Source organism: Myotis nattereri (assembly GCF_964212035.1).
Source record: "Myotis nattereri genome assembly, chromosome: 15".
NCBI lineage: Eukaryota > Metazoa > Chordata > Mammalia > Chiroptera > Vespertilionidae > Myotis > Myotis nattereri.
The window spans coordinates 4946389-4974284 of NC_138090.1; the positions used below are offsets into that span (position 1 = coordinate 4946389).

General features: G+C 57.2%; 1 protein-coding gene across 2 annotated transcripts in view; it reads left to right on the forward strand.

Annotated features, from left to right (window-relative positions):
* FTO (FTO alpha-ketoglutarate dependent dioxygenase) overlaps nucleotides 1-27896 on the forward strand; it is a 442045-nt gene that overhangs the window by 287642 nt on the left and 126507 nt on the right. For both annotated transcript variants that reach the window (XM_081108555.1, XM_081108556.1), the window contains one exon: nucleotides 11630-11691. In XM_081108555.1, the coding sequence (XP_080964681.1) occupies nucleotides 11630-11687 (58 nt within the window). In that variant the 3' untranslated portion in view covers nucleotides 11688-11691. The remainder of the gene's footprint in view (nucleotides 1-11629; nucleotides 11692-27896) is intronic.

The following is a 27896-nucleotide window of genomic DNA, read 5'->3' on the forward strand; positions in this document are numbered from 1 at the left end:
TATCAGGAGTTTGGCGTCTTGTCTGCGCCCGAGACTTTCCGAAGGTGCCGGTTTCTCCTCTCGATGGCCAAGTGTTCCTGGGTTTGTGAGAAGATCTGTCATTTTTCAAAAGCTGCAAATTCCAGGTGGAGCCATCCATCCATCCATCCATCCATCGGCTTCTCCCGGAACTCCTGTCCTGGTAGAATTTCATTCTTGCAGACGCGGCACAGTTCAAAGGTCACGGACTGGAAAGCTGAAGATTGTTTGAGATAAAACAAAACGAAACACAGAAAACACCTGAGTCTGCAGTCCTGGGATGTGAGCGTAGCACCACACAGTCTGGGCATGTACGTGGCCGCCTGGTGAATTAATACCTGTCAGACCTTGTTATGGTGAAATAGCTGTGGCAAGGTAATGACCGCCGTTCATTTTATTTTATTGCCGTTTTTATTTGATTTCATTTAGGCTTTGGCAAAGGTGAGGGGACTAACTCGTATTTCCTGTTTATGTTTGATCGCCGAGAAAGCCGCCTGGGGAGAGCGATGCGAGCTGAAATGATGCAAATTAAAGAGGGCGCTCGCTGAGACACCTGGGCCGGCTCAGAAATGGCAAGATCTCCTTTGAGCCGGGGCACCCGGGGCCTCGGCTCTTGCACCCGTGACTGCGCAGGAGGCCTGGGAGGGTGCTCGCAGGGAGCGGCTTTCGAGGGACACGGTGGCTAAGGTGTAGCATCCGTAAGCATCTGCCTTGTGTGGCATCTTCGGGAAACAGACCTTGGAATCATTGGGGGGGAGATTTTATGGAGAAAATCCCAACCCGTCCGTGGGAATTTTCCTGCCAAATGAAGCCGCAGCGGTTACCGCTTTTCAGCGTGGTAGATGGGACCAGGCTTGGACCCTCCTCCTGGCTGAATTTGGGGAGACACCTTTGCAAGCAGGAGGCCCGGGGGAGAAAACCAGGCCTTTAGGCAGGGGAAGGGAGCAGAGGCTTTCTGGGGGGCCCTTACCCATTGCAAGCCCCCACATTTGGGTTCTATTTTAAATAAAGAAAGGCTGTTGGGAAGGGGTGTAGCCAGACAGAGGGGCCGGGCTACTTTGGCAAGCTCCTCAGCCACACACCATTGCTTCTGTGTGTGCATGAGTGAGAGAAAGAGAGAGAGAGAGTGTGTGTGTGTGTGTGTGTGTGAGAGTGTATGAGTGTGTGTGTGAGAGTGTGAGTGTGTGTGTGTGTGTGTGAGAGTGTGTGTGAGAGTGTGAGTGTGTGTGTGTGTGTGTGTGTGAGAGTGTGTGTGTGAGTGAGTGTGTGTGTGAGTGTGTGTGTGTGTGTGTGTGAGAGTGTGTGTGTGAGTGAGTGTGTGTGTGAGTGTGTGTGTGTGAGTGTGTGTGTGAGAGTGTGAGTGTGTGTGTGAGAGAGTGTGAGTGTGTGTGTGAGAGAGTGTGTGTGAGTGTGTGTGTGTGAGTGTGTGTGTGTGTGAGTGTGTGTGTGTGAGTGTGAGTGTGTGTGAGAGTGTGTGTGTGTGTGAGAGAGTGTGAGTGTGTGTGAGTGTGTGTGTGAGAGTGTGTGTGTGAGAGTGTGTGTGAGAGTGTGAGTGTGTGTGTGTGTGTGTGTGTGAGAGTGTGTGTGTGAGTGAGTGTGTGTGTGAGTGTGTGTGTGTGTGTGTGAGAGTGTGTGTGTGAGTGAGTGTGTGTGTGAGTGTGTGTGTGTGAGAGTGTGTGTGAGAGTGTGAGTGTGTGTGTGAGAGAGTGTGAGTGTGTGTGTGAGAGAGTGTGTGTGAGTGTGTGTGTGTGAGTGTGTGTGTGTGTGAGTGTGTGTGTGTGAGTGTGTGTGAGAGTGTGTGTGTGTGTGAGAGAGTGTGAGTGTGTGTGAGTGTGTGTGTGAGAGTGTGTGTGAGTGTGAGTGTGTGTGTGAGAGTGTGTGTGTGTGAGTGTGAGTGTGTGTGTGTGTGAGTGTTTGTGTGTGAGAGAGTGTGAGTGTGTGTGTGTGTGTCCCTTCGGCGCTGTGTGCCAGTGATGGGCCCTCCCAGCCCAGGTGGGCCTTTGTCCCTGCAGTACCCAGGCACCGCCTGATGGTGTCACTAGCATGCACCTGGGCCCGGAGGGAAGGCCTGGAGAGGCTGAGGCCCAGGACGGAGGCTGGAGTCAGGCAGGGCCTGCCAGGGGCTGAGCTGGGCACCAGCTGCTCAAGGCCTGGGTGGGCCCGGCTCTCCTATCAGCTGGAAAGGGGTGGCAGTGTCCGTGTGGACGAGCCCCCTGGGCCCAGGCTGCGGGGCCTCGAAGGGCACGGGAGGACGTTCGGCCTCAAGGTTCTTCACTGGGCGGCGCTTGGAGAATCCACCTGATGTCAGGAGCGAATAGTAAGACGAGCCGCCCTGGCCGGTGTGGCTCAGTGGATAGAGCGTTGGCCTGCGGACTGAAGGGTCCTAGGTTCGATTCCGGCCAAGGGCACATGCCTGGGTTGCAGGCTCAATCTTCAGTAGGGGACCTGCTGGAGGCAGCCAATCAATGATTCTCATCATTGTTGTTTCTCTCTCTCTCCCCTTCTCCCTTTCTCTCTGAAATCAATCAATAAATATATAAAAAAAATACGAGCCAAGTTGGGCCACAGCTCACAGCATTTCAGACTCCCAGGTCAGATGGTCTAATAATTGGGGCGGGGGGGGGGGGTCTGCATCGCCCTCCTTTCTGAGTGTGCCGTTAACCCCGCCGTCGCTGCAGTCAGGCCTCCCCCTCTTATTCTGGAGGCTGGTGGCCACGTTGCTCTAGGAATTCGAGCCAGACTTGGGCATCCACCGCGCCCAATGCCGCTGGCACCCATGGGAGCCTCTGATGCACAGGGCACGGCTCCCAGACGTGCCAGGATGGGTGTGGTTAGCCCAGCCAGCCACCGGGCACCCCCTGCAATAGCCACCCCTCCCCCTGCGGCCATTACGCCCCGGCTGTGACCGCCATGTGGGTGGGTGCTGTCTGGAGAGCTTCTTCCTGGGCGGGGTGTTGGGCCAGCAGTTCGAGGGAATCTGGGATAAGAAGCTGGGGATGCGGCCGAGGCGCAGGGCGGGGCACGCAGACTGGCTGCTTCTCCGAGGCATCACCTGACTCCCGACACCCTGACTCCCATCCCAGGCAGCCTGGCCTGCCCTCGCCCAGTCCTATCTCTGCTTCCTGCCGTGGGACCCCCTCTCTCGGGCAGACCACAGGCTGGGAGAGCCAGGCCTCCGGGGGGCCCTCCTGTGCCTCTGCTCAGCGCCGAAGCCTGTGTGCGGCTCCCGTGGGCGTGGTGTCCTGGGGGAGCTGTGGGTGTCCTTGTGAGTGACAGGAGGGGGAGGAAGAAGCCAGGAGAAGGGGGAGGAGGAATGGAAGGCAGGAGGGAGGGTGCGTGGCTTGGCCAACGTGGCCGAGGCAGAGAGAGCCGCTCGTGGGAAATGTCTTCTGCATGAGAACATCCACGTGCACTTGCTTTTTGGCAAGAGTGTGGGCCCCAGGAGCTGCTCCTCCCGGGGGCTGAGATCGGCCTGTGGCCTGGGACCCTCCCAAGGGGGCAGGTGGAGCGAGGCGGGAGGGGACCTGGGTGGCCCTCAGAGGGCAGGAAGCAAAGAACGAAGCCGAGGGCACCCACGTTTCCCACTCTCCGTGAATGCTGGGGGAGGGGGCCTAGACATGTGCAGCCGGTGCAGCCCAGTTGCCAAATGACTTCTGAGCGGCTCCCACCACGTTTGCGTCTGCCCCGCGGGTCTCCCCACCCACCCACGCCGCGTGGGGAGACGGGAGACGACGGGCCAGCAGCGGGCTGAAAGGCCCTTTGTGCCTGCGGCTGGAAAGGTCTCCGTGCGGCTCGGAGAAGGGGATTTGTCCCTTTAATTGATCATGAATATCAGAAAGGTCACATCCGCATTATGAGCTGGGCGGGGCGTGTGTGTGCCAACAGCGGGAACTCATACAGCAAATGACATCCAGCTCCGAGCTGGCTGCGGGAGGCGGGGAGCAGGTGGGGCACCCAGGGGCTGAGAGGTGAGAAGTGGCAGAAACCAAGCGGGGAGAGGGTGCATGCGGGAGAGGGGGGACGATGAGAATGGTGGGGGACAGACAGACCAGACCGAGGGGAAAGGGGCAGAGAGAGAGAGAGAGAGAGAGAGAGAGAGAGAGAGAGAGAGAGAGAGAGGAGGCCAGAGGAGAAGGTGCAGAGCGAAGCCCCGCCCCCATGAAGAGCAGCAGGGGGTCCAATGCAAGCCCCACCCACTGCCAGATTTGATTGGTTTGAGTGTCCGTCAGTCATGGGCATTTACTGTGGCCAAGTGAAGCCTAAGGAGGCTCCCGTCACTGTTGTGTTCAATGGCTCCCCGCTGGCAGCCAGAGTAGCTCCTCCACGTGGCTCACCAGGCCCTGGGGGGCCAGCCCTTCCTGAGGCCGAACCCGAGCCCCCCGTGCGCTCCCTGTGTTTGAACCTGCCAACAACGTGATGCTTCCTGGTGTCACTGACCAGGGAAGGGGAGAGTCAGCGCTTTGGGGACCTGCTTCCCGCCGGGCCCCTGACCGGCTGCCCAGCATGGCATCAGCTTGTGGGTGCTGAGTAGCAGGGGAAACCCAGTTTCCATCCGCAGGGGAAGGCGGGAGGCGGTTGGTGCAGGAAGAGAGCCTGTGCGTGTGTGTGTGTGTGTGTGTGTGTGTGTGTGTGTGAGAGAGAGAGAGAGAGAGAGAGAGCACGCGTGCGCCTGTGTGAGAGAGCAATGGACCCCTGGGGGTGGGGATCGAGCAAACTTGGACCTTAAGTTTTCCAGATAGAAGAGGGGAATTGCTTTTGTTTATTTGAATACAAAATGTTATGCTTTTTCTTTGAAAATCTAAAATCTGAACGTTATGTGTGTGTACGTTCTTTCCCGTCAGTGCTCTCACACGATCGTCACCTGTTGGCCCGGGAAAGGGAGGCAGCCGCCGCCACTCTGGCCGTGACCCCTGGGTGGGTCCGTGGTGGCACCGAGGGTCTCGCCTCCCCGCTCGGGTCAGTGTGGGCCCGGCAGTCCCGGCAAGGCCCACCCAGGTGGCAGAGGGAGCGGCAAGGAGGTCCAAGCATCCGTGCTCGTGACCATGTTAGTTCATCCCTCCACGCAGAGTCAGGCAGGAATGGAAGAGCGTTGATGGGCGGCCGCGTGTGCCGCTCCCTGTGTCTGTCCTAGTAACTCACCCTCCATGTCAGGCAGCATCTCCCGTGGGCAGCACAGCTCTCGGCAGTGGCACAGAGCGATGTAGAAAGAAGGCAGCCTGTTTGTTAGAGTGTATAATACCATTCTGAGGTTATACGAATGCATAAGCGTATCTTATATAAAATATCAGATGCTCTCTTATAAACACATGCTAATTGTTACATTTAATGATGATGATAATATAATAATCATAACAGCTCTCATTAATAGACCTCTGACAATGATCAAGGCTTTGCCTGTTTCATTGGATTTCATCTTCACAGCAGCCTTTTATGTGGCTCGTTCATATTCCCATTTTACATGTGGGAAAGTTGAAGCTCCTCGAAGGGGAGTGGCCAGGGCTGGGGCTGCCGTGTAAGACCAGCCGTTGACTCTAAAGCCCACAATCTAACCACCACGTTTGCCAAGGGTCAAAGGGGAGGGGAGGGCAGGTGGGAAGAGATCAACCAATGAGCTTGTCTGCATCTATGCATCACCCATGGACACAGACAACAGGGTGGTGAAGGCCTGGGCTGGGGGCCGTGGGGTGGGCTGGGAGGGGCCCATGGGGGGGGGAAGGGAGCATATGCGATATTTTCAACAATAAAGATTTTAAAAATAAGGGGCTCTGAGGTCAACAGTCCCCAGGGGCTGTGCTGGATTCCCGGCTGGATCCTCCAGAAGGGGTGGAGCCCGGGAAGGGGTGGCGTGTACAACGGGCAGCCGGAGTCCGTGTGATTAGTCAATTCTGCAATTAGTCAGTCCCTGCTTTTTGATTTAATTCTTCCCCCCCGACTGCGTGTGCGTCGCAGGGAAGATGGCTGTGCGGGGACGGAGCCTCACAGGCGGTAATTAAACTGTCTCCCCCGACGGCTCCGTCCCGGGAACAGACCTGTTTGATTCCGCAAAGGAAATCATTGGGATTTTAACAGGAGGCAGGAAACTTTTGATTAGCGAGCGGTAGATAAACAGATCGATGCCTCTTCTGGCGACATTTTCAGCTTCGTTACTGTCCCCGGAAAAGAGAGGGGGGCGGGAGGCCCACGAGGAGGAAGAGGAAAGGAGGCCCTGGTGCCTTCTTTGGGGTTGGTGTGAGTCAGGGGGCTGCTGGGATGGGGGCAGAGCTGGGGGCCCTAGAAGGCGAGCCTGGGCCTGGGTCCCCAGGAGCCTTGTCCCTGACGGGGCGGTGGCAGAGGAGATTCTAAAGCCCCCGCTTCCAACCGGGTTCAGGGGCGGCCCCTGGGTGACCTGCGGTGCCAGCCAGGCCTGGGATTCTCCTGGCGGCCCCAGAACCTCCTGCTGTCTCGCTCCCCGTTCCCACCCGCTGCCGCCCCCGCCTTATGGCCACTGTCAAGGTCAGCGGAGTTAAGACCGGAGATTACACTGTTTCAGCCGAGCCTTTCTGAAATATGACTCAGTGTAATCGCTTTCCACACCAGAGGAGGGAGGCCCAGATCGCACTTCAGTCGCGAGCTCTCGGCGGCTTATGGGGATTTCGGTGGGGCTCTGGCGAGATAAGACAGGGTCCCCTCTCAGGGTGCCCTCGGACAAGCTCTGGTTCAGCGAGGCCACGACTTAGCAAGGGCCGGTCTCCAGATGCCAGGGGACCTGGGCCCGGCCCACAGAGCAGAGGCCAGGCCACCCGGTGCCATTGGTCCTGGTGCCGGCGCAGGAGGAGGGGGTGGGCTCCCTGGCAGCCGCCTCCACTGCCCCCCACCCTCCTCCCCACCAGGGTTTTGGATGAGCCACAGGTGGGCTCACACCCCCAGCTCAGCTTTTGAGCTTCAGTGTCTCCACCTGAAAAGTGGAGGCAACGTGCCCGCCTCTTCAAGGGCACCCTGGGCTGGAGTCCTGCTGAACCCGGTCATGGCCACCTGTTGTCTTCTTGTCTCTCTCATCCTCTCCCCTAAGACCACCTGTTTCACTTCAGCCTGATGACCTCTCTCTGGACCCTTCCTTGGAGCTGCTCCGGGTGGGACTGTCCATCAAGGTGCTCGGCCAATGGGGTGCGGCGGTGACTCAAGTTCAGCCAGTGAGGTTCTCCCATTGTTAGCCCCGCCCCTCTCTCGGGCCAGTGGGTGGGCACGTGACCCAGCTCTGGCTTCAGGACTCAGTCTCTCAAGCTGAAGATGGCTGGAGGTAGGTGGGTGGCTGGCACTGAGCAGACGCTGGGCAGCCTCTCGCTCCCCAGGTACCTCTCCTCCGCCCTTTTAAGCGAGGACTGTGGGCCTGAGAGCTCCTCCACACACCTGTGCAGACAGCGCCCCAATGCTTGTGCCAGCGGGCGTTGCTTTCTGTTGCTTGTCACCAGAGAACCCTGGCAGGCCCCACCTGCCCCCCTCAGGCATTAGGGAGGGAAGTGGAACCAAGAGTGAACACCTCTGGTTACCCACAGGAGGGGAGGGAGGATCGTCCCTCTGCCCTCATCCACCCCCGCCCCACCCCCCCCAGCCGCCATCTCCCTCATCCTGCACAGCTTCTGCTCCCGCTGAGGTCGGCACCAAGGGCGTCAGGACACGCTGCGTGAGCAACATCAGCCTGGCTCCCCTGACCCAGGTGCTCTGCTAAGAGGGGTCCTTGGCTTTGCCCTCTTAGGGAACCCCTCATGCTCGAGGCCCAATCCATGACCCACGCGCTGGTGCTCAAATCCCCCTCAGCAATCTCTCTGCCTTTGCAGGCATGCCCACCCCCTTCTCTCCCAGTCGCTATTTCTCAAGACGCCCCGAATTTTGCCTTGCGGTCCTCCTTACAGGGTAGAAAGAGTAGGGGGAGGGCAGCTACCATGGTCAAGGGGACTTGCTGTGATTCTCCTCTTCCCAAACTCTCAAGGGCAAGTGAGGGTGTGTGTGTGTGGTGGGGGCAGTTCCTACCTCCTGGCCTCCACAGGGATCCACCCTCGGCCTCAAACTGGGAAGTTTCCAAATCCTCACGGTGCCCCGACCTACCCTGGGGGCTGCCGTGGTCCCGACTCTGGCCCAGAGGGAGGCTTTGGGGTGACGGGGGCTCTCTCTTCAGATTGCCTATTGACCCCTGATTTGTTAGCAGCTTGCAATCCAGTGTTCCCGATCGGCCAGCTCTGGCCGCCACGGGATCAGTCAGGCCCGCCTGATGTATCTGAGGCCCAGCTCCCCCCGGATCAATGCATGTCCCTCTCAAGCCGGGGCTCCCCATGCGAGTGCATTGACTTCTGGGCCGTGGAGAGTCCAGCCTGCGGACTGCAGTGCTGATTTCAATCCCCAGCGTCTTTTCTGGCCCGGCCCAGCCATTAAGGTTCCCCGCCTTCTTCTTTGGGGAGCGCCCTGCCATTTCTGGAATGCAGCTCTGGCGGATGCTAGGGCTCCCCAGGAGGGAGGAGCAGGCCATGGTTCCCATCGGCAGCACGTGGGACGGGCTGGCTGCTGAACCCACTACCCTACTCAGAATTTCTAACTCGCTTCTCCTTCCTCAATTTTTAACACTTTTTTTTTTTTTTCAAGTCACCAAACCCAAGTCAAACTAGTAAGAAAAGGGGTGTTTGGGCTTTGGTCACTACAGTGTCTCTGAAGCTGGGCTTCCGGCTGGATTTGCTTAGGAGCTAGACCGGGGTCACTGGGACTCTGTATCTCTCTCCGCTCTGCTCTCCTTTCGTTGGCTCCATGACCTCCTGAGCCCTCCGGCACCAGTTCAGCGTTTAGCATCTGCCCACCGCCGAGGGCTCTGAAGTCAGCCCTGTCCTGGGTGCAGACCCTGACTCTCCATTGCCATGGGCAAGTGTTGTGACTTCTCTGGGCTCGGCCTTCTCATGTGAAACAGGGGAGAGATGGTCATGATAATAAATCGGGTCATGTGCCTGGTGCCCCCCATTTACATGTTGACACCCTAACCCCCGGTGTGACTGTGATTGGATTTAGGGCCTGTGAGGAGGCCATGAAGGTTAGATGAGGTCATAAGGTTGGGCCTGGATTCCATATGGCTGGTGCCTCCTAAGACAAGGGAGAGACCATAGAGCTCGCTCTCTCCAGGAGAGCACAGAGCAAAGGCCCTGGAGAACCATCCAGAAGGTGGTTATCAGCAAAACCAGGAAGACAGGCCTCCCCCCCCCCCCCCCCCCCCAGGAACTACATGGATTGGGACCTCGGTCTTGGACTTCACAGCCTCCAGAACCGAGAAATAAATGTCTGTTGTTTAAATCACCCAGCCTGTGTATTTTTAAAATATATATATATATATATTTCTTTATTGATTTCAGAGAGGAAGGGAGAGGGAGAGAGAGATAGAAACATCAATGATGAGAGAGAATCATGGATCGGCTTCCTCCGGCACATCCTCTACTGGGGATCGAGCCCACAACCCGGGCATGTGCCCTTGGCTGGAATCGAACCTGGGACCCTTCAGTCCACAGGCCGATGCTCTATCCACTGAGCCAGACCGGCCAGGGCCAACCTATGTATTTTACTACAGCAATCAGAGCAGACAAAGATACTGGCAAAGTTTTAAATACTCTTATCTATTGCCTTAGTGAAACTTTACGACAATCACATAAGGAAAGACAATCACACAAGGAAAGGCGCTGTTATTTGCATTTTTACAGAGAGGTCCCAAGCATTTGAGGCCCAGAGAGGTGAAGTCACTTGCTCAAGGTCACACGGCAAGTAGGTAACAGAGCCGGGGTTTGAAACCAGGCAGCCTGGCTCCAGAAGCGAAGCTCTCACCACTAGGCCACCCCTACTCACCTGGCGTGGCGCAGGATAAATGAGATACGATATGCTAATGGCTTATGATAGTGCTTGGCAGATGGGAAGTGCTCAGCGGGTGCCTGCAACCCCTCCCTCTCCCTGCTGACCTGTGCCCTGACAGGCAGGGTTGGCCATCCCGCCCCCCCTCACCCCTGCCTAAGCTGGAGGAACCAAGTGGCAGGGTTTCCATGGCAGGCTGGGCAGAGCGGGCAGCACGCTGCCCTGTGGCTGCCTCCCAGGCCCAACAGCACACATCAAGCCCTGCCCTGGGGAGGCCCCTGTTTGCCATCTCACCCATCACCTGGCAACCCAGTGCTGCGGGAGGCTGAGTAAGCAAAGCGGGGGGTGGTGGTGGTGGTGAAAGCGGCTTGAAACAAAGGGCCCCTCGGGCAAGGTGTTGGTCTGTAGGGCCTCCTGACCTTTAGGTCCCTGGCAGGGCAGGGGCAGTTGGCAGCGGGGCCTTGGCATCAGGCTGGGCATGGAGGTCTTGGGAGGTGGTTTCGGGGGTCAGAGACGGATGACTGTCCCACTGCTTGCGGCAGCTTCAGCCCCATGATGCTTCCGTTTTTATGGCGACTCTGTTGGTGGGAATGAGGCCCAGGGGCACAGGTGGGGTTCATGGTGAGAGCGGAAGCATGCTGGGAACAGGCAGAGTGGGGGTGGGCAGGCGGGCTGAGAGCTCAGGGTAGGTGGGCCAGGCGCGCCCTGCAGGGGGTCCCGGTTCCAGGTCAGCCCACGGAGCTGAGCTCTAAGCACTCAGATCGCAGCAGCCGACAAGGGGCAGCCCCCTTCGGAGACCACCTTCCACGGCGCCCGCCTCCTTTCTCAAGGTGACCCTGGCCTTGAACGGACACTCTGTCTCCCTCTGCCCATGACGGAGGGTGGTTATTAACAAGAGTGGGACTCGCCGCTGATTACCTTCCCCGCCCCATTAATTTTCATTTTCCCCGCGTCCTCCGAGGCCGGCTGTGGGCTGGGGCGGCGGGGCCTGGAGCGGGTGTGCGTGTCACACCGAAGGGCCCCGCGGTGACTTGCTCCTGATTTCTGAGTTACAGCACCTCTCCCCTCTGCGGGGGCTCCTCTGCTGGGTCCTCTGCCCGCACCTCCGCTCTCCTTTATCATCAGCTCCTCCTCCGCGATGCCCCTGTATAGCCCGGAGTCCTTGGCTTCAGACCCTCTGCTGGGAGCAGGGAGAAACCGCAGGGAGAGGCCGGCGCAGCCCCGGTGGGACCAGTACCTGGCTTCTCCTTCGGGGCAACCTGTACGTGTGTGTGTGTGTGTGTGTGTGTGTGTGTGTGTGAGACCCACGGGGCGCCTCCTGCACAACCTTCCGGCAGGCGAAGGTTCGCCCCCGGAAGGCCTTCTCAGCACTCCCACCGCAAACCACCGGGAGCTTTCCGACTAACTTCAGGCGCCTGGGGCCTGTCTCCAGAGACTCCGTTCCGTGATTCTGGAGTGTGGCCCGGGCCATTCCCCTATGCAGCCGGGGTTGAGAACTGGGGACCCCTGGCTCCCTCCCCTTCACGTGGGTGAACGCAGGACTTATGGACCCCCCCCCCCCCGAATCTGTATTTCAATATGGCAGCTGGTCCACACAGAGGAGTGGACCTCTAACGGTGAAATGCAGGGGGCGTGGAGGTGAAACATACAGGCAACCCCTCGTTGCCAGGATTCGCGATGTTGCCTGTCCGCAGACGGGGTGCTCTGCTCGGGGTGAGACTTTTGTTTTTTTCTCATTTTTTCTCCTTTGCTTCATTAGGAGAAGTTCCCAGGCACAGGGATGGACAGTGTCCTCGGATGCAGGAAGGTGGCCTTGAAAAGGTAGGAGAAGGGTAACACAGTTACCCGGCGACCAGAAGCAACCCAGCCAGAGTTGGGTGTTCATTATGAGGACACGGGGTGGTGGTCCCGAATCCGGGGGGCAGGGGAGAGGAGGGGTAAGGGACTGGCTCAGCCTGGAGCCCATGGGGAGACCTTCCAGTTGTGGAAAAGCCCGGTGCTCAGCGCACGGGCCTACTGGGCGCATTCTGGGTTGCACGGAGCTGCGGCAGCTCAAACAAGTCCCAGTGGGCGTAGGCTGGGGGTCTTTCCCGCTCTGCTTTCTCCAGAAGAGCAGTTTTGGAGAGGCCTCGGTCACGCTCTGAGCACCTCATCTTTGAGGCCTTCTGTGGTGGCCGCTGACTGACTGTGGCCCTTGGGGCTACTTGCCGTCTGTCTGTGACTGGTGGCCAGGACTGCACACACCTCCTGGGCCTGCGAGGGGGGCAGTGAGCAGCGTGTGTGGGAGCCGGAGACCCGTGCCTGCCTGGCCTGCAGGGGCGATGCCTGGGCAGATGGGGTGCCGGAGAGCATATTGGTTCCTTTCTCCTAGAGAATCGCCAGAAGCAAGAGCCGCCCCCACTCTTAGGACCTGGAGTCCGGTTCCCCTACCCGCTGGGGCTCTTCCCAAATGGATAGAAGGGGGTGGGAGCAGCAGCGAGCGAGTGGAGACGTGGAAGGGCCCATGGACTACCCTGTCTAGGGCTTCGGAAGCTTGGGGGCCAGACCCCCTTAATTGGAGTGGGCACCTTGGTGGTGCCGGGGATGGAGGAGGCCTCCTGGGTCTTCAGTTGGGCCCCCAAAGAGCATAGGGTTGGAACCCGCAGAAGAGAGATGGAAGGAGGCGGGAGCAGGGCCGCAGAGGCCTGGCCTGGCAGTGGGGCTCCCTGTGGCCCAGCATCTCTCTGCTCAGGGGGTTTTAGGGGTGTCATAGTTTTGCAGGTGGAGAAACGGATGCTCAAGTGAGTGGAACCAGGACTTGGGGAAGATGGGAGTCTAGGCACTGAGCTTCTTTTGTTTATTTACTTATTGACCAACGGTTTCCTGAGTACCTACTGCGTGCCAGACACTCCTTGAGACACGCTGGGTGGAGCAGCGAGCAGGGGAGTGGAGTCCCTGCCCCTGGGAACTGTCATTCTGGTAGGGGAGGGGACGGTAGCGTGTACACAGATGAGATCATGCTGCAGAGATCAGAGGCCACGGCGACACGATGGGGAATGGCTACGGTGAGCGGGAGAGAGGGGCTGGGAAGTGACATTAGGTGGGAAGTCAGGGAAGACTTCTCTCAGGAAGTGACACTTGAGCTGGGGCCAGCATAAGATGCCCACAGATACCAATACAGATCAATACATAGATATGCACATATATGACCTATAATAACAGATTCCACACCACATCCCATCCCACATGTGAGGGTACCGGTGGATATCACAGCCTTAGCAAAGGCCCTGGGGTGGGAATAAGGAGTGTGTTTATCCACCGCACGGAGAGGAGACTGCCGCCTCTGGGCACGGCGATGGGGTGGGAGAGTGGCCTGCCGGGTTGGAGAGGCGGGCGGGGCCCTTCCCACAGAGCCTGGTCATCCCGGGGCCGTGGGAAGACACAGGAGGTTGTCCACGCAGACGTGTCAGGGCCTGCCGCTCCGGCTGTCCCCGGAGAAAGGATTGGGGTGGGAGCAGGGACGGATCAATGGATCAGGTCCGGGCTCGCGATGCCCTGGCCTTAGTGGTGGCTGAGGACGCAGAGGGAAGTGAGAAATGCGGCAGAGCTGCCTGAGCCCCAGGACCCTTCCCGGGGGGCCCCGGAGTGTCCCCGCAGGCCCTGCAGCTCCGGGAGCGCCTGTGTTTTCGATCCGGGTTGGCGTTTGTGATTCAATTGATCTGCGTGTAATTGATGGTGCTTCTCCCCAATCTGCAAGCCAGACAGGACCAATGCGACACATCGTTTGGCGCAGCACAACTGCTCGCAGGAATCCTCCTCCCTACCCCTCTCCACAGGAAGATGGGGGGGCGGGCGGGGGGCAGGAATGACAACAGAAACCTCGGCCCCTATCATGTTTCTGATCCTAAAGACGGGCAGGCGGGGTTCCCAGAAACCAGCCCTGGCTTCGAGACCTACCGGCATCACGCACACAACCCTTGGCCCCTCACCGTCTCCGTCCGCGTCGGAAATGAGAAGAGCCGTCGCCTTCACTGCGGCAGGTTCCGTCCATGCTAACGGGGTGCGGCCTGCACGTAGTCATGGGGTGTCAGTACCGCTGATGAGGCTCTCAAAGGAGCAGCGTGTTTGGTTCTGAGAGGCGCACGCCCCCCGTGGGACGCGCCCTCGCCCCGCTACGGTACGGATGTGATTTAAAGCACCCCGAGTGTTCTCCTCCGCTGTTAGTTCAGGCGTTTAGACCAGCAGAGACTCCATCGAGATGGAGCAGTGGACGTGGACGGAGGGGGCTCCGGGAAGCCGGGGGAATATTGATTACCCTCGCAGAAGCCTGTGGTGTCAGGTCACCTTCCCGCCATGGATTGCCGATCGGCTCCGACCCGTCCCTCCCTTCCCAGCCCTCCCGCCCCTCCCCTCTGCCAATCACAGACACATCCATTGCGTGCGTGGCGGGGACAGATGTGATCATTGCGCCCCCGCAAGTGCTGTTGCGATTCCAAGTCGTTTGTCACACACAGCGAAGCCCAGGTGAGGCTGGGGGGAGGGGACAGTGAGGGAGCAGGCGCCTGCAGACAGGCCACACATCCCCATCCCTCCCTGAGGGGAGCTGGAGGCCTGGTTGCTGCTCTCGGATTCGGCTGCAGGCAGCGCTGTCTGGGTGCTGGGCTGGGCGGAAGGATGCAGGATGACTCTTGGAACCGCTAGGAGAAGTCTCCCTCCCGTCTTTGTCAGTCAGGGGCGGCCCTCCACCCTCTCGGGGGGTGCGGCGGAGGGCAGAAGAGAAAACAGCCTTGCAGCTTAGCTACCCGCCTGCACAGCCAGGACTGAGAGCAGCAGGGGCCAGGCCAGCAGTTCCTGCCGTGGGTGGTGGTAATTCTGTTGTCTCTGTAGCCTGTTTGCAAAAACACACACACAACCGATTCAGTCAACCCTTGGGCTGCAGAGATTTTAATCTTGCCAAAACAGATAGCTAAGCGAATCCTTAACGAACTTTTGCAAAATAGGATCTAAATCCTCACCCGTCGAAGTTTCCTTATCGCAGTGAAGAGAGCACCGACATCAGGCTGCAAGGACTCAGTCCTTCCTTTTATCCGTGTCTTGGTGCTAGGTGTCGGGGACACAGAGATGGACAAAACAGACAAAGCCCCTGCCTTTATGAAGTTTATATTCCAGAAAGGGCCATGTGTTGTTGTGGTGGTGGTTTTTTTTTTTTTTTAAGCTAAACAAACAGAAATGGTTTTAATTTGCTGAATAATTAAATGGTCTTTAACAGCTGAGTAAGGGCAATACTTTAAATTTTTTTACTGTGATAAGAACATGAGACTAAACAGAACAGTTTCATGCTGTTGTTGACTACAGGTTCAATGTTGTGAGAAGGTCTCTGGAGATTTTCCATCTTTCTTAGCTTGATGCAATAACGCCCTCCCCCCCCCCACCCCCCAGCCTGGTAACTCCCACCCCAGCCTTTGGTGTTGTGAATGTGAGTACTGCAGATACCTCACCGCGGTGGGATCATGCCTTTCTGTGCCTGGTTTATTTCCCTGAGCAGGATGTCTGCAGTCTCCATCCCTGCTGCTGCATCTTGCAGAATCCCCTCCTTCTTTAAGGCTGTATAGTATTCCACTGTGTGTGTGTGCATCCCATTTTCTTCATCCACCACCTGTTAGGGGAAGCTGGGCTGTTTCCACATCTCAGCCATTGTGAACAGGGCTGCAGTGAACGGGGCATACAAATGGCCAACAGGAAAATGACAAGATGCTATCATATCATCAGAGAAGTGCACATCCAAACCACAGCGAGGTATCACCTCTCCCATGTCAGGATTGCTTTATAAACACACACACACACACACACACACACACCACCCACCACACACCACACACCACACAGAAAACACACATACACACACACCACACAACACACACCACACAACACACACAAAAACACACATAACACACAAAACACACAACACACACACAACACAGGTGCTGGCGAGGATGTGGGGAAACTGGAACACTGCTGGTGGGAATGCAGAACGGTGCAGCCATTATGGAAAAACAGTGTGGCGGTTCCTCACAACCTTAAAAATAACACCCGCAGCCCGGTCCATGTCTGGAAGTATATCCAGGAGCATCGGAATCAGAATCTGGAAGGATTGGGCCACCCATGGCCTGCAGCGGTTTTCAAGCTTTCCCACGATTCAGAATTAGCAGGAGGGGCTGCTAAGGTAGCCATGGCGGGACTCCACTCCCTCCCAGAGGGTCTGGTCCAGTAGGTCTAGGGTGGCATTTCTAACACATCCCCAGGTGCTGGACTGCCACTGTCCCAGGGAACCCCACTTTGAGAACCGCTGCACTGGTTTAGGGAGTGGCTGCCCAGCCTAGTGGCACAGTGAAATCACCGTTTGACAGCTTTTGAAAAATACGCCTGCCTGGGCGCCCACTGCTAACTGTTCTGGTTGCACCGGTCTGTCTGCCCCTTCGGACTTGTGCTTTTTGGAGCGGGAGGAAGCCCGAAGCCTCCAGCTCACCCTCCAGGCCCCCATCACCAGCTGCCGCGGCGGGAGGCAGGGGTTGGCTCCTTCTTGCTGCGCATCCCCGCACCTCAGTGAGGCCAGCTGAGGGGCCCGTGGTGGAGCAAAGACCCTGCCCCTCATCTGCCCCCACGGCCCCCATTCCCCGAAGCAGGACACAGCCTTCAGCTCCCCGAACAGGCCGATTTTCCGGGGATGGCGCTGGGCGGCGGCCAGGGGTTTTCTGGACCACTTCCGTTCTTGGAAGCGAGCGCCTCCCCGACATGTGTAGGAAACATGCGTGCTCTGCCTGCAGCCCGGACGCCCGGCCAGCCCCGAGGAAGTGGCCTGGAATGTGTATCCTCATCTTGCGGGGTCCGTCTGCTCTGGATACCAGAGGGGCCCGGGTCTGGCCGTCTGACCGGCTCTGCCCCAGGCCCGCTGGCCCTTCTGCACACTCGGCTCTATTGGAAGGCCATGACTTTTGGGGTAGAAAGAAATTAGACAAAGGGGGACGTGTGGCCATACAGGTAGCTTCTCTTTTTTAAATTAAAAAAAAAATTTTTTTTATTGATTTCAGAGAGGAAGGGAGAGGGAGAGAGATATACACTAGTAAACATCAGTGATGAGAGAGAATCATGGATCGGCTGCCTCCTGCAGGCCCCACACTGGGGATCGAGCCTGCAACCCGGGCATGGGCCCTGACTGGGAATCAAACCGTGACCTCCTGGTTCACAGGGTGATGCTCAACCACTGAGCCACACTGGCTGGGCTGGGAGCAGCATCTCTTGTCCATGCTGTGGGACAGGGTTTCCTGGGTGGGTTGGCAGCCTTGGGTGTCTGTGACCAGGCTTCTGGGAGCCCCCACTCCGCAGCCTGCCTCCTGCAGCCAGAGAATTGGATTTTCCGTTAGAATCGTATCTCCTCCTTGTCTGGTGTCCAACGTGAAGAAATCGCCCCCCGCCCTGTGCCTTCTTCGGCCCATCTTGGCGTCCCTGCGGTTTTCATGGCCGGCCCTTTGTACGGGAGCTGAGCCCTAAGCAAGCATTACCGCCGCCTTGCGCCCCGCGCGCCGCAGCCGCATAAATCCCACGTTAACCTCACCCCGAAGAGCCCCGAATGCATTTCAATAAACGTCCCCCGTGGCTCCCGTGCCGGCTAGCCAAACGGGATAAAAAATGCACACCCATCCCAGGACGTTATGAACCTTTCCATCAACAGCCATAATAAACAGACCGCAGGTTGGGCTCGGCGATGGAGTTACATCTTAAAGCAGGGGATGGAGAGACACGTCAAGGCAGGGCCGAGAGGACGGCGCGATCCCAGCCGGCGAGGCCCGCAATTTCCAGGGCTGGGCTCCGGGCAGGTGGGCATCTCCGGTGCCTCGCGATCCGAGTCCAGTTCTCGGCGCTCCTTCTCCATGGTTCCGAGAGAAATGAGCAAATGAAGACATCTCTGCGGCTCTCGGATGGGGAACAGAAGTTTGTCAGTGGAATAAAAATTCAGATGAGGTATTTTCCTGACGCCGTGCCAGGCCCCATTAGGACAGCATTTTATTTTCATGTGTCAGTGACGGCACGCGGTCGGGGCCAAACTTCATCGGCCTACAAGGTGTTACCTGAAGTCAGGCACGCACCGCCCATGTCTCGGGCAGCACAGCTGGGCGGGGTGGCTCGGTCCCCATCTGCCCGGACCCTTCCCTGTATGTGATTTCCCACTGACAGTTCCACCAGCGGATGAGCCGTTCGGATCCTCGACCCCGCGTGGGTGAGAGAGCGCGCCGGTGGCCGCGGCGGGCGTGCAGCTGTTGGGGCCTGGGCACATCTGCAGGCAATCAGGCTGCTCTCTGGGCAGGAACGGTGTTTTATTATGGGATTAGAAGTGTAATCTTGGATAAATAGTGGAAATTGGAGGACTCCAGTTGGAAGACTTGTTTTCTCTCCCAGAGAGCAGTGTAAATAGCAAACCAGAAACCAGTCGCTCATTATCGAAGCCATCATCGAACTCGCCCGCCTCCTCCCTCCTTCTGGCCGGACCTCAGAGGTCAGCTCAAAGCTGGTGGGAAGGGAGGTGCAAGGGGGTGCCAGGCTGGGCGCACAGTGGGTGGTGGTGGGGCAACGGCTGGGGCCACCGGGGGATCTGGGCCATGTCTCGGCCTCCGTGCATTTCTGAGGGTCGGGTATTTCTTCCCACAAACCCCCTCCCCCCCATGCCTTCCCACCTTTGTGAGGGACTCAGACTCTGGGGGTGACATCCAGACTGGTACTGCTTCCTGTCTCCCATTCCGGTAAGAGATGGGATGAAGTTATTCGGTTTTGTTTTTCGGTTCCAAAGCAGATGTACCCAGTCCCTGTGCGTCGGTCTAGGACAGTGGTCTCCAAACTCATGAGTCAACAGAGCCAAGTACCAACAGTACTTCTTCAAAACAGACTCGCCAGGCCGAAAACCGACTTCTGTGCATGGGCCACGAAGTTTCAATCGCACTGTACGTGCGCCCGCACGTGGCATTTTATGGAAGAGCCACACTCAAGGGGCCAAAGAGCCGCATGTGGCTCGCGAGCCACAGTTTGCCGACCACGGGTCTATGATCACGCCCTTCATTTTAATCTTTGATGGCGAACGTTACAACTGCTCACTTACAGCAGGAACACATGGCACTTCGTATGTTGGCACGGGACCCGGCCTCCCCCTGGCCACTTGCCTGTCACGGCTGCTGTGGGCCTTTTCTGGATTGTTGCCCTCCTGTGACTCCCCCCTGCCCCCCCACCCGCTCTCTCCCACCACACGGTGTGTCTCCAGGGGCCTCCCCACTGCTCGGTGGCCGGGGTGCCCTCCTCGCCTTGGGTGGTTCCACGCATCGCAGAGCGTGTTGCTCTGGGCCACAGTGAGTCGGCTGCGGAGGGCAAGTCGCCTGGGCGCTGGAAAGTTGGGAAAAGACATCTCAAGGTCGTGTCTGACGTGGAGGACCATCACCATGAGCGGCCGGTGAAAAATGCGGGCTCCCCGACCCGGCTGCTGGCTGCTTCGTCAAGCCAGTCTGGGGATGATCACCAAACATCTTCATTCTCGAGGAAGGATGGAAGGCAAAGCCCTGAATGCTGCTTCTAGAAAATGCGTTGTTGCTTCTCAGCAGCGAGGTTCACTGCTCAGAGGCTCAGGGTGGGCGACCACTAGGCGAGTCAACCTGGCGTGGAACCCGGAGGCGCACCGAGGGATGGACCAGACGGGCGTGGCGGGTGGGATGCGATGCAATGATTCTCCTCCCCGCGCAAGACGTCAGACCCCCGGCTTCTGACTCGGCGGGTCTGAGGTTCTGCCTTGGTAACAAGCGCCCAGGGCCCCCCTCTGAGCAGCCGGGACAAGACTCTTGGGGTCTGCAGCCCCTCGTCAGCGTGACCGGTGGGTGCCAGAGCCTGCAGGGGGCTGGCCAGATGGCCCTGGATGGCCCGGGGGGAGATATTTTCCCAAGGGAACGTCAGAAGTTAAATGCAGAGAAGGGGTCCCGTGGCCGGGCCCCCCTGCGTGTGTGGATCCTGAGATCTTGGGGCAGAGCCAGATCAGCTCTGGCCACGCATGGAGGGTGCTGCTCCTTATCCAAAAACAACACGGCCGACGAGGATCCGGTTGGCAGGGCGCTCTCTGTCCAAGCAGGCTTTTCTGTTCATGGAATCACCCGCGAGAGCCTTCCAGACATGTGGATGTACGTGTTTGGAAATTCAGCTGATTTTTCTCAGATAGTTTCGTTCTTGAACGTCGGGCAGGGAGGAGGGGGTGTGGAGAGGTGGAGAGAGGTACAGTCAGAAGAAGGGTATTCCACGGGCCGTTGGAATGGGGATGGAAGGCGTCTTGAGACACGAGAACGGAGCTGTGGGGGAGGTGCGTGTCCTGGAGCCAGGCCCACCTGCGGGGGGTCCAGACCAGCCACTCTGCCTGCCCGTGACTCAGGGCCTTGGGATTGGGGGTTAGTGACGAGCCAGGCGGCCCCGTTCTGCTCTGGATGGTCCTCTGTGGGCCCGTGTCCACTCCGCCCTCGCAGGGGGACAGGAAAGCAGAGAGTCCATAGCAAGGGGACGGGGGCGGCGGGCGGTTGTGCCGCGGCCTTCGCTCCTGTTTACTGTGCGTCCGGGACCCGCTGGGCACTTGGAAATCGAAATGCACCAGGAAGCGGCCTGGGAAACTTAGCTCCCCGTCTTCGGGGGCACCTGGCTGGACTTCAGAGAGAAATCAGATAAAGCAAAGACAAGACCACTGTCAGGGGCCCCAGATGGGAAGGCAAGGGAGAATCAGACACCAGAAAGGAGCACGTGGCTCCGTGAGAGAGCCCCCGGGGACGGAGGAAGGAGCCCCACACAATCATATCCCCCTCATTTTAAAAAAAAAATGACTTTCACAAACTCCAGTTCATCTTCTGGTCACAGGATAGACGCCGTGATGCCCACGTGACTGTTGAGGAAAGCGAAGCCCGGAGGAGCTGGGGGGTGAACTCCAGGCGGGTAGCTTGGTGCGTGTTTCTTTGGGGGGTAGAGGGAAAGGTTGGGGGAGCAGGACTCCTTGTTCTGATCACCCCATTTCGTCTGCTGCACAGACCAGGCCCCTCATTACAGAGTGTTTCTATTCAGCTCGTAAACACGTCGCTGAACTTCCATAGCAGTGGTTCTCAACCTGTGGGTCGTGACCCCTTTGGGGGTCGAACGACCCTTTCACAGGGGTCGCCTAAGACCATCGGAAAACACATATATAATTACATATTGTTTTGTGATGAATCACTATGCTTTAATTATGTTCAATTTGTAACAATGGAAATACATCCTGCATATCAGATATTTACATGACGATTCATAACAGTAGCAAACTTACAGTTATGAAGTAGCCACGAAAATAATTTTATGGTTGGGGGTCACCACAACATGAGGAACTGTATTAAAGGGTCGCGGCATTAGGAAGGTTGAGAACCGCTGTCCTAAGGCCTTTGATTTGGAAGGAAGCAATCGTGTGCTCACTCGCAATCCGAGCGCCGCAAACACGCCCGCTTCCCCTCCCTGTGCCAGTGGTTCCTTGAACCAACCCTCTGGGCTCTGCACGCATCACCTGGCCATGTCCCTGGGCAGCTGTCGGGATCTTTCTGGATGTCGGTGCTGTCGTTTGCTTCCGTAATGGATGGAGATTGTGCCCCGGCCCCGGCAAATCTGATCTCCCTGCATCGTGGCCTCACAGAGCGATGTTGCCGCCCCTCCCACTGATTGGGAGGGTCTGTCCTCCACCCCCTGAAGTCGGGGGCTCCCTTTACCTTCCAGAACTTGGCAGGAGGGAGGCTGCATTGTTCACGACAGCCAAAAGGCGGAGGCAACCCAAGTGTCCATGGACAGATGACCAGATGAAGAAAATGTGGAACCTGCGTGGGGTGGAATATTATTCAGCTCTGAAAAAGGAACTTCTCAGCAGTAAAGATACGTCTTTTAAACATGACATTCTCCTGCGTGCTACCACACGGGGGAACCTGGAGGACATTGGGCTGAGTGAAATAATTTGTCCACAAAAGGACAAATACTGTACGATTCCACTTACCGGTGATTCCCAGAGTCCTCAAACCCACAGAGACAGGAAGTAGGATGGTGGGTGCAGGGGCTGGGGCAGGGGAATGGGGGTTCGTGTTTCGTGGGGACAGCGTGGTGGTTTGGGAAGATGGAAAGGCTCTGGAGGGGGTGGTGGCGATGGGTGCACGGCGATGTGAATGTGCTCCGTGCCACTGACCTGGAGACGTCACATGTGGGTGAGACGGGAAATGGTATGCTCTGCGCCTTTTAGCCACAATGAAACGTAATTGTAGACAGTCACGTTTCTAAATATGACAGGAGCCTTGGAGAACGATACGGGACCACAGTTTCATAACCATGGGGCGGGGAAGGCCGGAAGCTCAGCACGAAATCTAGATCCACGCGGGAAAGGTGGACAGGGTGACGGCCACAGCTGCGTGGAGACGGACGGCGACGCCCAAGGCACTTTGTAAAGGGCAACCAGGAGAACAGCGGTTCTTAAACCTCAGCCACCTTCTCAAGGTCGGCCTTGCCACGCATCCCTACTTTGTGACTTACCTATTTTCCCTTTCATCTCTTACCCACTTCAGTGAGGTGTAATTCACAGACAAGAAAACGCCCCCACGTTGTGTCCATTTCCATGAATCATGACAAGCTCACATACCCACGTCACCACCTCTACCATCAAGACATGGACCTTTTCTGCCCGGCCGGCGTGGCTCCGTGGTTGAGTGTTGGCCTATGAACCGGGAGGTCACGGTTCGATTCCCGGTCAGGGCACAGCACATGCCTGGGTTGTGGGATGGATCCCCAGTGTGGGGATCACTGATGTTTCTATCTCTCTTGCCCTCTCCTTCCTCTCCGAAGTCCATAAAAATAAATAAAATGTTATAAAAGAAAAGGAAGACACGGACCTTCTCCATCATCCTCCAGAGGTGCTTTCAGGCCGGCTCCTGCCCTCCCCGGGGCCTCGAGGGGCCCTCCAGGCACCCCAGGCGGGGGAGGAAGGACAGCACCCTTGGGACACATCCCTTTCGCCCGGACTCTGTTCCTGACTCCGTGTCCGGTGCCGACACCCCCGCCCCAGCGCTTCCTGAGGAAGAGAAATCGCCGATCTGTGCCCCACATGGAGAGGCCACGAGGAAAGACAAACGCTTTAAACTCCCAGCCACCGGCCTCCTGTGCCTGATCCTTCCCTAACATATGCTAACATATGCTCCCCTCCAGAACTTCAAAAACCCGCCTTCCGCAGCGAGGAAAACAGGACCATGCGTCCGATTCCACTCCGAGCCCCGCCGCTCCCCTCTCGTACCATTACCTCACGGACAGAGGAAAATGTAAATCTGAAATATGCTGGTGATTATGGCCTTTCTTCCTGACAGACATCGTCATCTAAATGCACATAAATTGAATTTCTCCTTTAAAGAAATTTGAATACCTTTGGAGCATTTTAGCAAATCATGTGCAGCCCTCGTGGCACCACATCAATGCTCCGTGGAAAAGTGATCTGTCTGTGGCGTGACTCCCGCACTGGGAGGATGGCGCGGGGCCGGGACACGCCAAGAAAAATAGGGCGGACTTTATTGATATTCAGAATTTATTTTATTAAACGCGCACACAAGACAGAGACGTGGGGCGCTGGGGGCTGCCAGGGAAGGAGCTCCCAATATTAACTCCCTAAATCCTGCCTGTGCCTTCCGCCTGCCAACACAAGAGCGGGGTGGAGGAGGGGGAGGGAGGAAGGGAGAGGGGGGAGAAAATGGAGAGAGAAGGGTAATCGCAGATTTGCAGTTTTGCTTCGTTTTGACTCTGCTCGCTGGGGCTCCCTGCGGGGGGAGGCCTTGTGTTAACGATTACGTGGGACATGGCCGTGGTGGGGAGTGGGAGCAGGAGGCTGCAGTGCATCGGATGAGAGCTCTTGGGCACAGATGTCGCTGGGGGGAGAGGAAGGAATGTTCGCACAACCTCGTGTTCACCAGCTCGTGCCCGGGTGGGAGTGTGGGAGCTCAGATCGCTTGGTACTGCTCAGGGGCTGAGTCCAGGGTCGCTTGGGGGTTGATTGCTGATGGTCACTGCTAAGCTGGTAGAGTTAAAGAAGATGAATAATAATAATAACAACAACAACAATCTATAATAATAAAAGGGTAATATGCTAATTAGGCCGGACATCTTTCCAGACGACCTTCCGGATGAGGCCGGAGCTGCAAGGGAAGCCTGGATCCTGGGTGCCTGCTGGTGGCCGGAGGGAAGTCAGGGTCCCAGGTGCCAGAGGGAAGCCAGGGCCGGCCGCCGGGGGAAGGAAGGCCTACTCTTGCTTGAATTTCGTGCATCGGGCCTCTAGTAATAATAACAACAGGCATCCAGCTCTCAATTCTCTGCATCTCTGGCTTGAACGCGGTCCAGTGCCTGGGCTCACCGTTTAGCTCTGGGTTGGCACCTTTGCAAGTGACCATGGCCCTGGTCCCAATGCTCTTTGGATCTGTGCCCAGTCGGTGCCCAAGGACTCTGAGGCAGGGGTGTGGGGCTTGGCCTTGGCTTGGCCTGGAGTTGACCTCTGGGATGTTAGGACAGATGCTGGTGGATGGGGCCAGGTGGACGTTGCATGTTGGGAACAAGGTTTGGGTGTCCCTCGCCCATAACTGCTGGTCCCGTATTTACAGAGGACTCCTGTCTCCAGAGCTGATGTGGCCTGTGTTCCCTGCAGGTCCTGAGTTAACCACTCCAGCAGTGGTTCTCAACTTTCTGGCCCTTTAAATACAGCTCCTCATGTTGTGACCCAACCATAACATTATTGTCGTTGCTACTTCATCACTGTCATGTTGCTACTGTGATGAATCGTCATGTAAATATCTGATATGCAGGATGGTCTTAGGCGACCCCTGTGAAAGGGTCGTTCGACCGCCAAAGGGGTCGCGACCCACAGGTTGAGAACCGCTGTACTAAAGTAGTGAGTCATAGGTGTGTCCCCTTTTGCCATCACGTCCCAGCTCCAGGCGCCTGAAACTGGATGAATTCATTTGGACAAGAAGCTGCCTGGAGGAGGCATCAGGAAGCCCCTGTCTTGGGCCACTGGTCCCACAGTGGATCAGACAAGCTCTTCATTGATACATCAGGCCATGCATCCCCCTTATAAAACAACGTGCACCAGGACCTGATCGGGGCTAGGACTACTATGACAACCACAGGGTCTGCAGGGCGAGCAGGAGAGGGGAGTGACTCAAAGCAGGGCCTCCTACCCCAGAACCAGGTCGGCATCCTGATGCCATCACCTCCGGACTTTGGGCAAGTGGCTTCCCCTATGTGTGCCTCAGTTTGTTCACCAGTAAAATGGGGCTGATGCTCTGAGGCCAAACCACATGGAATTGCCATCAGTGTCGGCCAGGCACGGTGGGTGAATGGCAGTTGCATGTGGCGCATGCTCATGGAGTCCTGGGGAGGTTCTTTACACGCTTAGAAGAGTGCAAAGCACGTGGTGAGTGCCCAGGAAGTGCTGCTTCTGCTGTGGATCCTCACCTGTCACTCTCTGGCCCAAGGGAGGGTGAGCCCTCAGAGCGGGTCTTTTTCCTGGGAGCTTTCTGGACTCATGGGGAGTAGCGAGGGGAGAGGATACACCTGACCCAGACCTGCTCCTCCCTGCCCCCGCCTGCCCGCTCACCTGCACCAACACAGAAGCCATGTGCACCTGTCATCTTGCCACAAAGTCACCTGAGAGAAGGGTGAGGAGGGTGTAAGTGGGCTCCAGAAAACTCAGTAATTAAGCTAAATACTATGTTAATACAATATTTTTAAAAGTCAGAATTAATGGGCCCGGCCACGGTGGCTCAGTGGTTGGGTGTCGACCTATGAAGCAGGCGGTGGTGGTTTGATTCTCGGTCAAGGGCATATGCTGGAGTTGTGGGCTCGATCCCCAGTAGGGGGCATGCAGGAGGCAGCCGATCCATGAGTCCCTCTCATCATTGATGTTTCTCTCCCTCTCTCTCTTTTCCTCTCTGAAATCAATAAAAATATATTTAAAAATAAATAAAAGTCAGAATTAATGAAAAAAATCCACGATGGACGAAATACCAGCATTTTAGAAAAGACGGCATCTGGCAGAGTGGGGTCTGGCGAGGAAGGTGACCAGTGTGGGGAGGGGAGGAGCTGGGGTCGGGGCAGGGGCACTTCCTGAGCACTCGTTCTCGCTGCTCCTCCTTTTCCATCTGTGGCTCCAGTGGGGGCTTTATTGTATTCTCCCCGCATTTGGATAATTTATTTGTGCCTGAAGGAAATCCAACAACAGCGTCCACGACCCCCGTGATGTGATGCGTGGCTGGGTGATGGGCGCGGGGAGCCACGGCCTGGCCATGGTCTGCCCCTCTGAGCGCTTGTTGCAATTGAATAGTTGCTTGTTAGACGGCATCGGACTGATTGATGGGGGATCAATCTCTCTGCTGGTCTCCGTTCTGCGGCTTCCCTGCCAGGAGGCTGAGGAGAGAAGACACGCGGGCCAGGCCAGGCCGAGCGCAGCTGCAGACGTGGAGGCCAGGGAATGGCGCTCTGCCCCCGCCTCCCGCACCTGGGGAGGCCTCTGCACCCCTCAGCGCAGATGGGCGTGTGTATTCAGGATAACGGTCACGACCTCCGGTGCCCGGGATGTGATGCCAAGGAGCGTGTCAGGCCCATCCGAGGGGTGCCCCTCCTCCAGCCTCGACGGGAACCCCCTCCTGGAGGCAGACGGTCAGGACTGTCCTGAGACTTTGCCAAGATGGGGTGACTGGGGGTGCTCGCCCCGCACTGTGGAGGCTGGCAGATGAGGGCGGGAGAGAGATGGACAAAGGAGTTTGTTTTCTTAATACTATGAGGATATTTGCTGAGGGAATTGCTTCTACTTCCTTTTAAAAATATATATATATATTTTATTGATTTCAGAGAGGAAGGGAGAGGGAGAGAGAGATAGAAGCATCAATGATGAGAGAGCATCATTAATTGTCTGCCTCCTGCACGCCCCCTACTGGGGATGGAGCCTGTAACCCAGGCATGTGTCCCTTGACCGGAATCAAACCCGGGACCCTTCAGTCCTCAGGCCGACGCTCTATCCACTGAGCCAAACCAGCCAGGGCAAAGTAATGTCTTTCTAATTTTTAAAATTGAGAAAATTGGGAGGAAAAATCTCCACCTATAAATGCCACTTTAATTGAGATTCAAGTTCCTTCTCCGTCAGAGAGATGAAAAAGACTGGGTTTCAGTGGGACAGAGGGGAGCTGCCAGGGCCTGAGTTTTGGGGGGCTGGCTGGGGGTGCAGAAGGGCCCCCACGGAATACTCTTCTTCCAGAAGAATCACACTGGTGTTTTGCTTTCAAAAACCCTGAGCCCGGCTGGTTGAGCCAAGTCAGCCGGGATGCAGTTTTTGGCTTTGGCGCTGAAAGAGAGAGGAATCAAAAAAAAAAAAGAGAGAGAGAAAGAAAGAAAGATCATTTCCGTAACTACTAGGTATTAATATCCTGTTTAATTTAATTTCGGCTTTCTGCGCCGCCGAGCCCTCTCCCGCTAACACACAGTGTCAGCTTGGCAGGGAGTGGCTGACGGTATCAAAGGAGGATTTAGCTCTGAGCCCTTGCCGTGAGAGTGGCTCTATCTGCGCCCAGCACGGCTTTCAGAGGCGGGCATTGTGTCCCGCAAAGACGGTAATTGAGTGAATGAGGCCTGGCCCCTGGGCCTGCACGGAGCTCTGATAAGGACAGAAAGACACCGGCTTACAGGGCCTGCTTGCCAGAGGCGGAGAGGCTGGTGCGTGCCCAGGAGGAGGGAAGCCCAGCCATTCCTTCAGAGAGCTGAGCGCCCGGCCCCGAAGCCCTGCAGAGAGAGGGGCCTGGGCAGAGCAGAGGCTGGCCATTCTGCGCCTCAACACCCTGAGCGGGCGCTCGCGGGGAGATACACAGGTGGAGGGTGGGGTGGGGCTGGCCCCGGCGGCCGATCCACCCTCTGTAACTTCATAAACACACTGTATTCTTATTTGGCCGACCTCT